At 46.8% G+C, this 15,979-nt stretch overlaps 8 protein-coding genes across 8 annotated transcripts; 4 read left to right on the top strand and 4 right to left on the bottom strand.

Annotated features, from left to right (window-relative positions):
- Positions 1-1,351: 1,351 nt before the first annotated feature.
- On the top strand, positions 1,352-2,649 carry N7495_006040 (uncharacterized protein; the record flags this gene model as incomplete). The annotated part of the gene is made up of 2 exons (XM_057208691.1): positions 1,352-1,433; positions 1,490-2,649. 2 exons carry the CDS (start codon positions 1,352-1,354, stop codon positions 2,647-2,649), a joined length of 1,242 nt encoding a protein of 413 aa, XP_057062465.1.
- Positions 2,650-3,215: 566 nt separating this feature from the next.
- Positions 3,216-5,090, bottom strand: N7495_006039 (putative DNA 3'-phosphatase Tpp1; the record flags this gene model as incomplete). The annotated part of the gene is made up of 9 exons (XM_057208690.1): positions 3,216-3,380; positions 3,452-3,597; positions 3,713-3,773; positions 3,846-3,982; positions 4,082-4,209; positions 4,262-4,567; positions 4,618-4,730; positions 4,791-4,951; positions 5,009-5,090. 9 exons carry the CDS (start codon positions 5,088-5,090, stop codon positions 3,216-3,218), a joined length of 1,299 nt encoding a protein of 432 aa, XP_057062464.1.
- Positions 5,091-5,449: 359 nt separating this feature from the next.
- Positions 5,450-6,352, bottom strand: N7495_006038 (mediator of RNA polymerase II transcription subunit 18; the record flags this gene model as incomplete). The annotated part of the gene is made up of 3 exons (XM_057208689.1): positions 5,450-5,762; positions 5,836-6,113; positions 6,179-6,352. The coding sequence occupies 3 exons, from the start codon at positions 6,350-6,352 to the stop codon at positions 5,450-5,452; spliced, it is 765 nt and encodes a 254-aa protein (XP_057062463.1).
- An 893-nt stretch (positions 6,353-7,245) lies between these two features.
- N7495_006037 (alpha-ketoglutarate dehydrogenase subunit KGD4) lies at positions 7,246-7,658 on the top strand (the record flags this gene model as incomplete). The annotated part of the gene is made up of 2 exons (XM_057208688.1): positions 7,246-7,321; positions 7,375-7,658. The coding sequence occupies 2 exons, from the start codon at positions 7,246-7,248 to the stop codon at positions 7,656-7,658; spliced, it is 360 nt and encodes a 119-aa protein (XP_057062462.1).
- A 605-nt stretch (positions 7,659-8,263) lies between these two features.
- Positions 8,264-10,291, top strand: N7495_006036 (RUS1 family protein; the record flags this gene model as incomplete). Its single annotated transcript, XM_057208687.1, has 6 exons — positions 8,264-8,395; positions 8,643-8,749; positions 8,799-8,811; positions 8,899-9,303; positions 9,357-9,401; positions 9,449-10,291. The coding sequence occupies 6 exons, from the start codon at positions 8,264-8,266 to the stop codon at positions 10,289-10,291; spliced, it is 1,545 nt and encodes a 514-aa protein (XP_057062461.1).
- Positions 10,292-10,907: 616 nt separating this feature from the next.
- Positions 10,908-11,957, bottom strand: N7495_006035 (regulator of G-protein signaling domain-containing protein; the record flags this gene model as incomplete). Its single annotated transcript, XM_057208686.1, has 1 exon — positions 10,908-11,957. One exon carries the CDS (start codon positions 11,955-11,957, stop codon positions 10,908-10,910), a length of 1,050 nt encoding a protein of 349 aa, XP_057062460.1.
- A 2,718-nt stretch (positions 11,958-14,675) lies between these two features.
- Positions 14,676-15,158, top strand: N7495_006034 (uncharacterized protein; the record flags this gene model as incomplete). Its single annotated transcript, XM_057208685.1, has 1 exon — positions 14,676-15,158. One exon carries the CDS (start codon positions 14,676-14,678, stop codon positions 15,156-15,158), a length of 483 nt encoding a protein of 160 aa, XP_057062459.1.
- Positions 15,159-15,621: 463 nt separating this feature from the next.
- N7495_006033 (uncharacterized protein) lies at positions 15,622-15,927 on the bottom strand (the record flags this gene model as incomplete). Its single annotated transcript, XM_057208684.1, has 1 exon — positions 15,622-15,927. One exon carries the CDS (start codon positions 15,925-15,927, stop codon positions 15,622-15,624), a length of 306 nt encoding a protein of 101 aa, XP_057062458.1.
- Positions 15,928-15,979: the final 52 nt, after the last annotated feature.

Raw genomic sequence — 15,979 nt, 5'->3', positions numbered from 1 at the left:
ATATCCACGGTTGAAGTCCTTGCCCCTTCATCTCACATCCAATCAAATGAACCTTCTATGGATCCCGAGTTCCCCGAAACGTTGAGGCCATGTGGATCTGACGTCGTATCAACACAGTCCCCTTGTTTCTTTCCTACCAACTTGAGCTCCACCTATCTTGAGATAATAGGTATCGGACACACTGTGAGAGTTAGAATGATTATGGTGCGACGTCTTCGGACTAAGGTTCTTATGGACAGGTAGGATTGCGCGACGTCCGTGTAACCGGGAGAGCACAGTAGGCCAAATAACAAGGTCTTGAAAACAATCAGAAAGATGAAGGGATTGGATCGGCCTACTCCACTTGGTCTAGGCCGATCTCGCACAGTTAAGATGGAAGGAGTCAGATGGAGTTAGGTAGAATGGAGTAAATAGAGTACTAGATGGAGTACTAAATGGAGTACTAAATGGAGTAAATAACTGGAGTTCAATAGAGTGAATAGTAAGAAAAATCAGAGTAATGGAAAAACCGGGAATCCAGCGATAAAGCAATATACAAACACTATGTTATACCCGCCAGTTGCTCTAAGGGCATGAATCTAGAATGGAATAGAACCTTTAATTATCAGCTCCGTCCATGGTTCTTGCCTTGTCAATCCACCGGAACCGAGCGGAGTACAATACGTCGTTTGGTTGTGAAAAAATAGAAAGAGAAAAAGAGAAAAAGAGGAAAAGAGAAAGAAAATGGAATGTTATGGAAGTATGGATTTAGCCTCTTTTGCCTCTTTTTTCCCCTTTCAATTCTGTGTTTTTTACTTGACAAAAAGAAACAAAAAAAGAAGGCAAAGAAATTAATATTAAATTAGAATAAAATTAGAATAAAGATAATAATAAAATGAGAAGAAAAAAAAAAAAAAAAACAAGGATTCCCTGTCAGGCGCATTATCATCAGTCCGTTTGCTGATTCGCCGATGTTGAGTAATACTGCTTTCTGCCCAGCCAACTCACCTTCCCCAAAGTCCACACTTACTTTTTCTCTCCTTCCCACTCCCAGACCAGTTCCTGAATCACACCGCCTGACCCTCTTTAATCTGCCCTGTTATCCTCTTTTGTCCCTTCCTTTCTCTCCATGCTGAAAGGTGTTTCTCCCAACTACCTTCCGCGCTTTGCGGCCTTCCTCACAACAGTATGCAAAGACTGTCTCAAATCATCGACGCGCAACGAGGCTCTTTCGACGCGATAGAGTCTCCCCCGCCTTCCCCAGTCTCCATTGTCCGTCAATACTTCCGCACCAGCTTCTCCAGCTATCTCTCTATACTCTTCGACGGGTCATAATCGCATCTCAAGCTCTGTCTCTTCTTTAGGCAACTCAATGGAAAGTCCCAGTCGAAGTCATTTGACCGGCGTCAAGGAAGAACCTTACTCTCGGGGCTCTATCGAAGAGCATTACTTCCGTAGGCACTTTGGACTCCCCGGCATTCAAACATTCCAAGTTAACAAGTGATACTAGAAAATTCCGACTACGCGTTTAATATTGAGGAACCCTATTTCCCCATGGATCCTACCGATACCTACGACCTACACGACATGGCCATGGAAGCTACTGAGAAGCGGCAGTCAGATAGTGCCTCGTATAAGGGTGTCTCACGCATTAGCTCGCATATATCTACAATTTCAACCCGATGGAAGAAGCGAGGATCGGCTGGGAGCCCCGAGCGAGAAACTTTTCAGGACATTCTACGCTCGCGTGCCAACTCTGCAGCTTCCTCTGCCTTTGCAAGCTCGACCGTCGCAAGCTCCATCACTCGAATCGACTCAATTCCTCCATCTCCCGTCCGAACGATATTTGAAGAGCGCATGAGCAGCTCAGGCACTCTTCCCATCGACATCACGCGCGCCAACAGCTTAAGTCAGGATGACGACCAGCCAAAAGCCACGACTCCGCTGTTACCCCCATTCATGGGCGACGAGTCTCCGAGGGTAATGGCATCACGAGTGCAATCCCCACTCCAGTCTCCTTCTGTCGCAGATATCAGTGATTCGGGCTGTGACGTGGATCCGGCTCAACGATTTGCAGCTATTGTGGGAATCCCCTCGCCACCACTGTCGTCCAAGCCATCTCTCGTATCGATGAGTCGCGCTCGCGCCAACACCATTCGCACCGTCTCAGGCGATGTGACCCCGTTCGTTCTATCAGATCCCAATGACGAATGGGCGAACAAACTAGGTCATGCAAACTTTACCATCCAACCTGAGCCATATGTGCCGGCCACCTGTGACATCGAGAGCTTCCAGCAACTCCGTTCTGACTGGAACATTGCTCGTTGCAATTTCGCCAAGCACCTTGTGCGCACGGGCGAACATTACGGCGTGACTTCAAAGATTTACAAGCTGACCGGCGAGAAATGGGAGTCAATTAGCCGGGAGTGGAGTATGCTGCACACTGCCATGCTCAGTGAACTCGGTTCTGTGGGAGTTGCCCTCACCCTCACCCATTCGAATACTCTTCCTTGTGAACAACTTCGCATTCCAGGTCTCCATGACAACGCCAAGTTTCCCGAAATGGGCGACGAGGATATCGTGGGACCTATGACCGTCGCACCGGCGACTGAGACTATGAAAAAGCGCAATTTCTTCAAGTTCTTCCAGGATCTCGTCTCCCGATCCTAGATTACTTTCCCATCCTCATTTTCCCTTTCCCCACCCCAATTATCTTTTATGAGCGATATCGAACTACGATAATGACCCGATAGATTACGCGCAGCGTCTCGATTCATATCTCGCATTTTATTTGCGATATGCGGTCACTGCCCGTCATGATTAATGCCCCTGTTTTCTTATTTTATCATATTGTCATACTGATGACTCTTACGACTTTACGATCTGTTCGACTACTGCTCTCGCTCGGATCATGTCTCTCTTTTGTCTCCATCGAGTCACGACAAAGTTTTATGCTGTTCTTATTAATTTCTGCATCTCTAAGTCGGATGCTGAACTGGGGCCTTTTCGACCAGTCCGATCTTTTGATTTACGATACCCACATGGTTTTCCCCATGATTATCATTGTATACGATAGACTAACACTTGTTCTGCCAGCTAAAAAGCTCTTAACCTGTTGTATATTTTGGATTACACCTCTAGTGAATCTTACAGCATAGCCTGTACCCAATATAATATATTATTGATACTTTTCGTCATTGGTAACTCCATTGGGATTGATACGAAGTAGATATGGCTCAAACCCACCACTGACCCCATAGCTTCTTCGCCTCGTCATCACCCTTGAAGCTAAACTCAACTGAGATTATATCCTCGAAGCCCTCATCCAGTGTGGGGGGACTATACCTCCTCTTGAAGTCACCAAAAGCAATGCCAGGAAGCGAAGTTCTCGCCTCAGGGTTCTACAGCGTAGAAAGTTAATCAAGTGTCCACGTCATGGCCAGTCCAAAATGCAAGAGAGGAAGTTACTAACCAATTCTTTGTTGGCGGCACGAACAGCGTTATTGTGTTTACACAATTCCGGCGATGAGAGGAAGTGTACGCAGCGAACGGGAATCTTGAATTCCTTGGCTATCTCGGTCCAAACGGCCCGAGTTTCAGGGCCGGCGTTTGTGTTGTCTGCGTTTGGAATGTGTTGGTTCACGATGATTCTGATAAGAGTTTTGGTGCCCAACGAACTAATTCAACTTCGTCGACTTCGCTGGGTAATAGAGGGAATGGAACGTGTACTCACCGACAACAACTGATTTCTTGGCCTGGAGGTGTTCACGGGCAACCTTAACGCATTTCGGGCGCTTCAAATACGGTTAGTACGACGTGGAAGAGTTACGGATAAAAGGATAAAAGGGAAGGAGCAGGCAACTAACTGTTTTTAAGATATCTTGATTCACTCGTTCGTACCCGAGTGGTTCAAGATTTGTCCAAAAATAACTGGATTTACCAGCGCCGGGACTTCCGCAGAAAACAACCAATTCAACAAGGTGTTTGCGCGTAAAATTGGCTGCTGAGGGATTGTCAGATTTGATCTGAGTGGTTCACTGATCGGCAGTGACGAGGAACAGCATGGGACAGCTCATAGCTGTGGAGTTATCACATCACATACCAGGTTCGGCAGGCTCGGCCTCAACATATGATTTTGGATCAAAGATCCGCAATTCTGTATCTGGGGCTTGGTCTAAGAAGAATTCTTCGGGCGTCTTGAATGGGAGTGCTGCATTGGATGCAAATCCACTGGTAAAAGTTAACATTTTGCAAATTTTCCCTATAGAGCGTGACTTCTTACCGATCAGCTGCGGAGTGGTCACCTGGACGTCCGGCTGCGTCTCCGACGAAGAAAGATTGCTCTAGGTCGACGCCGGCTACGTCTAGATCGTAGTCGTCGATAAACTCACGCCACATGCCCAGCCGGGGCTTGCGGTACTCGGCATCCGTCGTCGCGGCGTACACGCTGATGGGAAGGCCCAACTGGGTCAACATGGTTGTGAGCTTGTCTTTGAACATCACAAGGCTCTTCGACTCGCTTTGGCCTTTTTTAATATCTTTTTGGATAGCGATTTTCTTCTGGTTGGAGAAAACCACGACTTGGAAGCTAGAAGGAGTCAAACCAAGTTCATAATTTTTCTATTTTGAAGAACTTACCCTTCAGACGACAGGTCTTTGAGACGGCCTGGCACCGAGGCATCTAGCCATTTCCAATCATCAGAGGATCGAGGAAACGTATTTCCAGATTTAGTCTTGATAAGAGTGGAGTCCTATACAGATAATAAGCATTCTGATCCCGAAGATCTATCATGTCCTAGACTAGAACTTACGAGATCAAAAGCTGCGACTTTCTGCAACTTTCCCTGCGAGATAGGGCCCTGTTTCTCAGGCGTATACTTTCCAATGACCACGCTGCTGCCAATGACCCTCCATGTGAGGGGGTTTGGCTTCTTCTGTGAAGCCGGCGTAAAAAACGAGGCAGAAGACTTCTCTATAGGATTGGTTAGTTTTGCATCAGATAAGACTGGCTCTAGATCCGAGCACGCACTGGTCGCTTCCACCTTCCGGCGTATTGGAGGCGGGGAGACAGACCGATTGGTCGCGGTTCTTTTAATTCCCCCTTCCGCCATTCTGATGACTTTTGAGAGAGACGTCTTGAGGAATTGTTCTTATCACAGTTCAAGAATTTTGCTGTGTGGTGGATGGGGTGCACCGTTGAGATCTCCAGGGCTGTGAGATGTGTCATAAGCCGCGCGACGCGAACTTCCACGAAGTCACATGGGCAAAATTACTATCTAGTCAACTACACAGAATACACTTCCCACCAAGTACATAGTAATGAAACAGCTGTTAGCAGATACAACTGGCATTTTGACTTATTATGTTTAGTTATTTTCAGTATTTAATTGCAGTGCAGTGTTTCGTGGAGGCTGCCGCTCCGGGTATTCAAAGACAGCCAAAAAATGTAAGCTTGAAATTCTCAGCACGCCTACTTTGCCCTGGTATCCAACGACAGACGATCAGCCTGTTCTAGTCGCACTGCTGATTTAAGCTGTTCCCGCAGCTTAAACAGGTGTTGTGATGCGGTCTTCATTGTCTCCTGGTTGTTGCCATCTTGGACCGTAATCGCGGCCTGCAACACATAGCTTCCACTCTTCTCTAGTGGTACCATCTCGCTGAAGGGCGATAGTTGCTGACGGGGTTCTTTTTCCTCATTGGGGTAATGCAGCACACGATGCAAGAATATGACGATGTCATCGTGAATGAACATGTCGCCTTCGACAACATACTCTGTAACGAAACTAGTCAGGATGTCAGCAAATACATGTCATCAGATCCACCAAGCACGCAACAGCGCTTACTGCCGAAACTTACCTATAACCCCATGCATTCATAGATGGTACGATATCACCATTTGGAAGCGCGGCACTCGCCATCACACGAGCCGTAAGAGCCGACCTTGTCCCTGCTTCGGGAATATCCCTGAACTCCAACTTCCACGGTTGCAGCTCATAGTCATAGGTCGATGGAATGGCAACGGGGGCTTTGGCGTCGTCCATCCCCGCCATCTGTGTATCGGCATCGGCATCGGCCCCGGCCGCTGGGGCGGTCTTAGCAGGGCTAAAATCCGATTGACTCACGGGGCCAACGGCCTGGACGTAGAACATGCCACCATTGAGCATCTTGTTGATGCGTTGAAGGTCTCCCCCGAGTTCACATCTTGACTTGCGCCGACGCGAGCAGTCGCGATGCCTGGTTTGCGATAGGCCTTGAAGAGCAGGCGACGCTCCAGGACACTGCGAGGTTGCATGGCTGTCAGGCCGGCCAATTGCTGAAGAAGCTCATGATGTTGGTGGACCGGCACCGAAGCAAACAGTAGTAGCTCATGCATGATGTGTGATTAGGGATCAACCGGCAAATGTTTACTGCGGAGGCCCAAGCTTCCTGAGTGGCGCGATCAACGCCTGGATAGGATTGGTAATGATGTAGGTACAGGAGTACGGACCAAGTAGATCGTCTCTGCCTAGCCTTGTACTAAACCTCAAACTGCACGCCGTAGTGAGCTGATCAGATCAGTCAACTGATCTGTATTGTTCTGCGTAGTCAACACTAGACCTAAAATGTAGATCCAAAGACTTCAGAACCTTGGAAGGAACGAAACTCCGAACCGACAATTAGATCAAGGATTATGGAGTATGGAGAAGGCGTCCAATTGTTAAGATGATTGGTGAAGATGAAGAAGTGATTTGAAGATAAGCAGGGAATGGATTCACCGGGGAACCAGAAGTAGACAAAGAGAGGAGACTCAATTAAAACGCAATTGCGGGGAGAGACATTCCAAAGTACATATCAAGTACTATTTTCAATTGTCAACGCTCAACTTCCATGTTTTTCCTTATCTTTAGTAAGATCTCTATTTTGATAACTTAATCCATTCTACTCTAATACTGAGTGTAGTAAGCCCCCAAAAAAAGAGAAAAAATCAACTTCGGTTTCGGCGCCGAGCTCGGCTCTTCCCAATCCGGTGTTCTATTGCCTGTTTCCCCTCTCACTTTGACTTTTTCCTTCTCTTCCCCTTCTCCTTCATACTTAATTACTTGAAAGTCTTCCTTTCTCAATTCAACATCAACTTCATCCTTTGCCAGTATATAAAGCTCCACTCTCTTCTACCTACTCGGGTCGGATCGGATATAACCGGGCCCGTTGTATTTTCCCACACTCTCATAATCTGCCAACCTACCATTCTCCCCAACCACCATAATCACCACCATAATCACCATCATAATGCGTGCCACTTTCGCCCTCCGCACCGCTGCTCGGACTCCTCTGATCCACTTCATTGGCAAGCGTACCGTACCGCGTAGGTCAAATATTCTCAACTCAACCTCAACACGTCGCTAACCACCGGAACAGAGTCTGTGGACCACACTCCTCGCGTTCACCCCGCGTCTCCCGCCAGCAACCTTCCCGACTCATTCGCTACCTACCGAGCTAAGGCTCAGCAGCACGGCCCTCTCACTCGCCACATGTTTACTGGCGGCATTGGCGGTCACTCTGGTGCCTCTCTCGGCCCCGTCCGCCCCAAGGCCGGAGAATTCTTCGACCGCTCGGAGCTGCCCGCTCGCTACGGCCGTCTTCCCTGGTCCGAGGCCGAGATCGAGGCCATTGAGACCGGCGGTGCCAGCATGTTTGCATAGAAAATGCCAACAGATATAACATTCAACATAACATGAAGCAACGGAGTGACGCTGAGAAAATGTGTCCGGAAGCCGGTACGCCGGAACCCGTCCTGTATTTGGATCCTTGCGAGCATGGGAAGGGGAAGCCAATGGCTATGTATTAGGCCCATTGGCTTCTGTTCCGGTATAAGTCGGCAATCTATTTTCATCCCGCCCGGATTCTCAACTCCTTCCCTTTGTCAGAGGGCCGTTGATCGCGGATCTCTCTTTTTTCTGGGTTCATCATTTATTATTCCCGACATGGCGCTGGTGGTTTTGTCTATGGGTGTCTTCTTTTATCTTCTTTTCCATTTCCTTGACTCCAAGTGCGATAGAACGCTTCGATGTCGCAAAAAGCGTGCTGTCTTGGATAAATATCTCTCAACTTGGATATGATTCCTTTTTCACTTTTTTCACTGTGACATATATATCAGCTCTGGGAGCTTTTGAACAATAAAAAATATTAAAATATATCTTCGTATGGAGTACATGTAAACAACCTACATAGTTGACCTAGTCCCCAGCCCCGCACGTGCCATCTGTTTAACCTCACCTCTAACAAGACATCTTTCAACCTGCACACTATGTCATCCAAAAATCAGCTGACTTTCCAGGAGACAGATGAAGCAGACAATCTCACTGCTACATATGTCTACTCCGAGCAGGATCCAATAAGTACTCAACGGGGTCGAATTGGAGGAAGGGTTGACGTGGTGGTAAGAACATCCATCTCCTAGCCTATACCCTGGACTAGCATACCTCCTGTCTGTTCCAGTTCATTCATGACATATCTCTATACCATGAATATTACAAAGTTGTCTAGCCCCGGGCAAGATTAGTCCAAAGACAAGAATCCACGGACATGATATTATTGTCAATGGAATATCTACATGACTTCATGATTTGAACTGGAACCCGAACTTTGATTGACTGCAACTTTCAAAATTGTTCTAACAATCCCAGACTCCCGGCTCAACCTCGTCATGGTCTACAAAGCCTATCACCGCTTCCTTGAGCGATGTATTCCTGCCATCCGGATATCCACACAGTGTGACCGAGGACTATATGCCGTAAGTATTATTACCAAACGAAGTATATGCCAGAACTAACAAGAAACAGATATCAAATATATGTGAGTGCTACAGCATGACTTATCACACCCCCACATGTTATATCATCTTCAGGGCATTTCAACTAATATAAGAACAACAACCTGAAGGACTCCCTCCAAGCATTTAGCAGCTCAATAGCAGGACTCCTCTCCTCCAGAGCCGTCCTCCAAGGTGTAGGCGTAGGAAACGCCAACGCCTCACCAACCTCCGCACTCCTCCTTCATATCCTGCAAGACTCATCAGGCCGCGTAGCAACAATCCTCTTCGCGCACCGCGTCGGCACAGCCCTAGAGCCAGAATGCAAGACGTACAGACTAGCAGCAGACGTCTTCAATGACATCGCCATGGTACTCGATTGTCTCTCGCCCATGGTCCCTGCAGGCTTTATGCGCGTGACGATCCTTAGCACGGCGGGCATTCTGCGTGCACTATGCGGTGTTGCGGGCGGGAGTTCGAAGGCGAGTTTGAGTGCGCATTTTGCCAAGGGAGGGAATTTGGCTGAGTTGAATGCTGTGAGTATACTCCTCCAATCACTTTGACATGATATGATATTAACATTCCACAGAAAGATTCTTCCCAGGAGACTATAATCTCTCTCTTCGGCATGCTGGTAAGCGGGATTTCTCTCTTTCTATAAAACTCAAGCTGACCAAACAGGTCGGCTCTGTCGTCGTCTCGCGCGTTCACAGCTTCGTATTAACCTGGGCATCGCTCCTAACCCTCCTAGCCATCCACCTAAGCATGAACTACTGCGCAGTTCGAGCAGTCCAAATGACAAGTCTGAACCGTCAACGTGCAACCATCGCATTCGCGACAATCCTAGAATCAGACACAAACCTAGCATCAGACCTGAATCTGCATGCGAATCTCTCAGCTCAGCCTCAGCCTCAGCTTCCGCCTCAGCCTCAACAGGCGCAGAACAAGAGCACTAACAAATCCTTCAAAGTCCCCACCCCAGCCCAAATCTCCAAATTAGAAAGAATCTTCCCTAAGCCCTCAACCATGAAGTGGAACACGCAAGTAATCGGTACAGCCGAGATCGGCGTATCACTTTCTACATTCCTCAGACATGCCCACGTGCGCGCCTGCTCGAGCAGAGCTAGCGAAGTGGGTACGCTGACAGCACGAATTGCCGTCCCGATTACGCAACTTAGCACGTTATTCGCGTCAGAAAGCTACATGCTATTCCTCTTTGCACGTGGGAAGGGGGAATGGCACGCCTCTATCCTTGTTAAGAGGGGCTGTGGATCTGAAGGGATGTTAAAGAGCTGGATGCATGCTTTACTTGCTGCGAAAGTCCTATCACGCGCGGATATTGTTAGAGATAGCGATGGTGATGTTAGTAGCTTGGTCTTTAATGCTGTGGAGCACACGCTTGAGGTATTGAATCGTCATACCCGCTTTGCAGACTATTTGGCGGCTATGAGCGGAGTTGGGTGGGATGTTGGCATTGCGGCTCTGGAGACGAGGGCTAGACGGAGGATTGGCCGGTTAGACTAGCTAGTTTCATGATCGTTTTGAGATTTACTTTCCAAGGGCTTACGTCAAATCCAAGCGCTGACTTTTGATACCTAGAGGATTGTCTAGCCAATGTCCGAATGAACATGAGATTAATTTTACAGAAAATTGACGTCAGGGGGTATCAAGTCTATTGATTCCAACAACCATATCGTAGCAAGCTTGAAACGAAAAGCAGAGAAGATATTCTTCTGCCATTATTATACATGCTAAAGGTAGTTTTGAAAAAAAAAAAAAAATGAAAAAAAAAAAAAAGCCCTAGCCAGTCTCTAAAAACGACCAAAGCTAGAGATGAATTTTCCACATCAAACCAGTGAACCATGCACATGAAAAAAGGGCTGGGAAAAAAGGGCAAATCGCTATAAATGGACCAATTGGAGATGCGAAGTAATAAAAAAAAATAAGATAAAACGCCGTCATGTATGCTTTCGATGCATCGTATTCTCATACACCAATGAATCGCTAATAAGATCGGGGGTCGCGTAGGCGTAGGCCTGTATGCAATGTCGGTAAAGTCAAAATGATTTCGTAGGTCGTTGAGTTTTGGGTCATTGGAAGAATATATGTTCGAGAAGAGAAGTTGAGTTGAGGTGACAGATTATTCGTCGAGTCCGAGGTTCTTCGGGTTAGACACACTACCGTGGCCTGACCGCTTCTTGAAGCCCAACCTCATACCCATCTTCTTCCAGGGATTCTCGGTGCGCATCTTCGGGCTAGAAATGGGGAAGTTGGGCTCGCTGGCCGGCGGTGTAGTTGGAGGTGTTATGGGTTCCTCGGGGCTGCCGTGCAGACTCGAGCTGTCCGTCAATGCCGGGGCCGACTCTACGCTAGTACTGTTACTAGTACTTGAACTGAGGGCAGCAGAGAACAGTTTCGCATGGACGTGCACAGGGCTGAGGGAAAGGGTTCCACGGGTGGAGGTTGAGAGATCTTTTGTTGAGGACATGGGGGAGATGCGCTTAGCGCGCGACCGGACTTTCTTCATGAGATTCTCGTCCGGTGGCGACAGGCTCATTAAATCTTCTGGGCTAAGGGATAGGTCGGTTGGCAGAATGGAAGGGGAAATGGTGTGGCTATTAAGAAAGGGTAGGAAAATAGATTCTTCCATAAGGTCGTGGATACGTTTAACAGCGGAGTCGAGAGTTTCTGGAACGGGCGGGATGGTGACATCTCGGTAGCGAAGGAGACCATCGCGGTCTTCGCTTGAGAGGTTGATTTCCCTTGGGGCTCCGGGTAGGATGTAAGCTGTTAACAGACGCTGCCAGAGCATACGCAGATGTTGGCTTTCTGGGGAGTCGGTTGTGACAGCGTCGCCGGCGCGCTCGCGGAGAGTCTCGTAGGATTCTCGGTACCGCTGAGCATCCATGGTGAACTCCAGTGTCTCAAGGCAGTGATTCTGGGATAGGTATGCCATGAATGCGCTGAGGGTGTATGGCGGTGCGGCGTTATTGGCCAATACCTCGTTTAGTGTCGGGCGCATAGGGCAACAGGCACCGACAGGGACGGCAAGGCTGGCAGGGCGAGAGCCAGAGCCGGCGTCCATTTCTTCGTCAGAGTCACTATCTGATGAGGTAGGGGACAATTCAGGTGTAGTAGTTGGAGAGAAATGCAAATTCCAGAAGGACGGTGCCAAAGACTTCTTAAGCATGGCGTTTAGCTTGCGGCGGGGAGCCTGGAACCTTGGATGCTTTCTCACCGGCCCTCTGGATAAAGGATTGGAGTCCAGATTTGGGACCGGGGGTGTTATAGTATACAAAGAGCAGGTTGCATGGGAAGGGGAAAAGAGAAGCATGGAAAAAAGAGATTGAAATGGTAAAGGAGAAAGGAGGAATAAGCAGAGGAATTATAAGAGACTAGTGACTCCACCTAATGATTCTCGATCTTCCGTTTAATACAGTAAATGGAGTCCTGCGCCCAAGTGGATCAAGATGGGGTGATCGGAGAATGTGTGGCGAAGAAAATATAATTATTTTAACGTAAGGGACCCCTGGTATCGCGAGCGATCAGTAGTATATTAAGTAAGATATCGATAAATTACCGTAATTGCTGTATATTATACGCTATTGCTGTTTCCGGCCTCGGAATGTTAATCCTTCCACGGCTCTACCATGTTATTTAAGTGATATTATCCTCAATTTGCTCACTTTTTACTCTCTTCATGACTCGATTGCTCTTATTTCCGGACTAGTCCAATCCTTCTAGAATTTCCAGAACCCCCGTCGAAGCTATTCCTTGCCACCCGAATATTCCAGAGCATATATACCTATGTAACTATACTACCCAAACAAACTGGAATGTGTCCAGTCCATGCATTTCCTATTTATCCCGACGGTTATATTTTCCACTTCTATTTTCTATTTTCCATTTTCCACTTTCTACTCCACTTGCCACCGAGAAAATAGGAGAGGGGGGAAAAAAAGGTGGATATCAGGGACCATGGAACACACTTGTTACGGACTATACTCTAGTACTATTATTCTATGGTCATAGACCCGCACGAGTCATGTCTGATAAGCAGCAACTAATAATGATAGCTCATCTGCAAAGAACATGGGGAGAACCAATGGAATCATTTCCCTACCCCCTTCCCTTCCACCTCCCTTCCATTTTCTCCCCCCTTTATCAAGCGCCCGTCTCAAACGTTTTACTAGCTCGGATGATACTAGGCTATTCCCTGTAACCTCATGCAGATTCAGGCATATTGAAGATATATACCGAAGTATAATCCACTCGTGGCCGAGGCAACACAACAGCAACAACCCACTCGTTACCATTCAGGTTACTATTTAGGTTAGGTTAGGTTATTGTATCGGAGTCCACTTACTGATAGTGACCTAGTCGCTCCGTACCGCACATTCTCCACATCGTGGGGTTAGTTCAAGTCGGATATATGAATGCGTGAAGTAGAATAATACTAGACATACTAGACTAGAAGAAGTAAAGGTTAGATAGATTACTGTATATCAGTACTATAGTAGTACTGTAATAAAGTACTAAGGCTCATGGTGCACAGTAGTCTCATGCATCTTCTATATTGTATCCATGTATCTATGTACATACTCCAACTCTGTTACTTCGGTCCGATTCAAGGTATATGAAGATCATTGATCTACCTAGCGCCAACCCAAACACCAAGGTTGTTCCAGACTTCAAGAACGCACTCCATCTCATTATCGAATGACCTCATAGACCCACCCTTACCAAAGTGATTCAAAATCTTGATTTACATCATGACAGCATAGCCGTAGCATATCTTTCACCCTTAACCGAAGATTGGAGTTAAAGACGTCGATGATCAAGATCTCCACATACTTGGGACTGGAGAACTTTTCAACTTTTCAACTTTTCATCTTATCATTTGTCTTCCCAATCCAGGCACCACCTGAAACAATCAACTCCACTTTAGCAAAAAGGCGCAATAATCGTGCAACCTGAGATGTCAAAAACCTTGGAAAGTCATTTTCTTCTCCACATCCCATTCCATGTAGCGATTAATGTGGAGACGGGGGACAAGATCTGTTGGTACCAAGGTTCCAGACTTCAACTTGTTTTAGGGTATATACGCCATATTTAAGACGGCTCTTGCCGAGGCCTGCGTATAGACCTCATTTATAGATTGTTTCAGATTAACATCGAATTCTATACTTGAACTGATAATATAATTGATTTGAAACAGGATTCTGCTGAGGTTTATGACGAGAGCTTTGTAAGGAAGCAGTGTATACGGACTGTCGGTTAAAGTCGGCCTTGGCTTGGGATAGAGGTTTCACATCTGATTGGTTAGGATGGGTTCGTCGGAATACGAATTCCCCGAGGGAAAGAATAGCCCTAAGCCTCCTACTTCCTTGCATCAACATGATTCATCATATTCTAATTTCCCATGATTCATATTCCAAGTGTTCCAGATTGTCGGACTCAATGCTCGTTCCTTTCCATTAAGATATGATCATTTTCTAGGGATGCAGGATGCAGGATCCAATATCCAATATCCAATATCCAGTATTTAGTATCTACTTCTAGGCCCTTGTATGATATACCTGCTGCAAAAGGTAGAAGTCACAATGATTGACTCTTATCGGACCATATGTTTGAAACCTTGTCATGATCACATGGACCTCCACGATCCCATGAAGAAAATGATCGAAGTCAAAAATACTAAAACAATCACGAGGATGGCGCCACGATCAAGACAAGGGTTCATGTCTCGCTAAGAAACAGCAAGCTTAACCTTGGAATGTCTTAAATATCGAAGCTTATCATCGGTAAGGTGTACGATTTAGGTAACTAATATACACAGGCAGGTTTGGTATCATCTCAATAAACGTTCCTAGGCACCAGGGTAGGGTAATGGTAGAAAGAAGTAAACATGACCTTGGATCCAATCCAAACTAACCTCAACCCCGCAATTCAATTCAAGCGAACGACGATGTCTGCTTCTTCGCCCCAGCCTTTAGCCCCCAGCCCCAAAGCTAAAGCTAAAGCCAAAGCCAAAGCCAAAGCCAAAGAAAGCCCAAGCTCAGGCCAAAACCTGACAAGTTCAAGCCCCCAAGCCTCCTACAACTCCTACAAAAGTACACGTCAACCCACATCTGCAGGTCAAAGCACCTGGCACACCACGTCGTCCCCACGACCTCGATCGCATGGTCCGACGCTCAAGCCCAGCGCCCAAACCTTGCAACCTTGTACCAAAAATAAAGAAAAGTACAAACTAGATATCATTCTGCCTAGTTGGATGGCTCATCCGAGCATCTTGCATGGCCAAGAAGACCTAGTACGGGAGTTGGGATGCGGGGGAATTGCCTGGTTCAAGTCTGTTGCACAAGTACGAAGTTTTAATCTAGCTAATTAGTGGTCAATTTCTTTATCATAGTAACGAGGCTAGCGAGGGGCTGAATTCCAATAATTAGCTTACTTTCTTTTTCTTTCTTTTTTTTTTTAGTCCATTTTTAGACCTTTTTTTTAAGTCCTTTTTCCTCTAACCTTTTTTTCTTTTCCTTTCTCGCTCGGGCTGTCATTGTATCCAAGGCTGAAAGCTGGTCTGCCTAGTTGAACTACAGGAAAGCCGAAGCCGGGCCAAGGTCCACTTAGTTCAATATCGAGGAAAGAATACACATTACGAACTTCTTAGTCAAACTAATCAATGATACGCTCCAGCTTCCAAGGTTACAGGTACAGCATTCTAGAACCCCTGTGCCTGTAAGCTCGAATATGTACTGTACAACGTAGGGGGATAAGGTTTGACAGTATGACAACAGAAGATATCAATTCAATTCCATTCGCATTCAGCCTTGGAACCTTGGAACTTTGGAACATCAGGTAGAACGAGACACCTGCACAACCTGGGCTCCTGGGCACAATAGATCTGCACAAGTTGCCAATAGGGCTAAGTCGACGACGGGTGGCGTCAACTGGTAGCACATGAGGGCGAAAGTCGTTGGGCGAGTGAATTGAGCCCGTGCCATAGGCCAATTCAAATCAATACTGTCTGTGTAACTGCTGTCCATGCATGCAGAGTGATGATCTTGAGCATATTCTTGACAGCAATCATCCCTGTCGTGTAACGCTGGATGGATTGGGTTGGTTTGATATTCGCCAGTTTGGAAAGTTATGTTGTGCATTCTTAATTTCAAGGTCAGTTTTAACTTCCAAGTGTCGATCGTGAGATTGACA

The sequence above is a fragment of the Penicillium taxi genome (assembly GCF_028828555.1).
Source record: "Penicillium taxi strain IBT 34144 chromosome Unknown utg000004l_segment0_segment0, whole genome shotgun sequence".
NCBI classification, from domain to species: Eukaryota; Fungi; Ascomycota; class Eurotiomycetes; order Eurotiales; family Aspergillaceae; genus Penicillium; species Penicillium taxi.
This window is presented reverse-complemented; position numbering and strand designations above follow the sequence as displayed.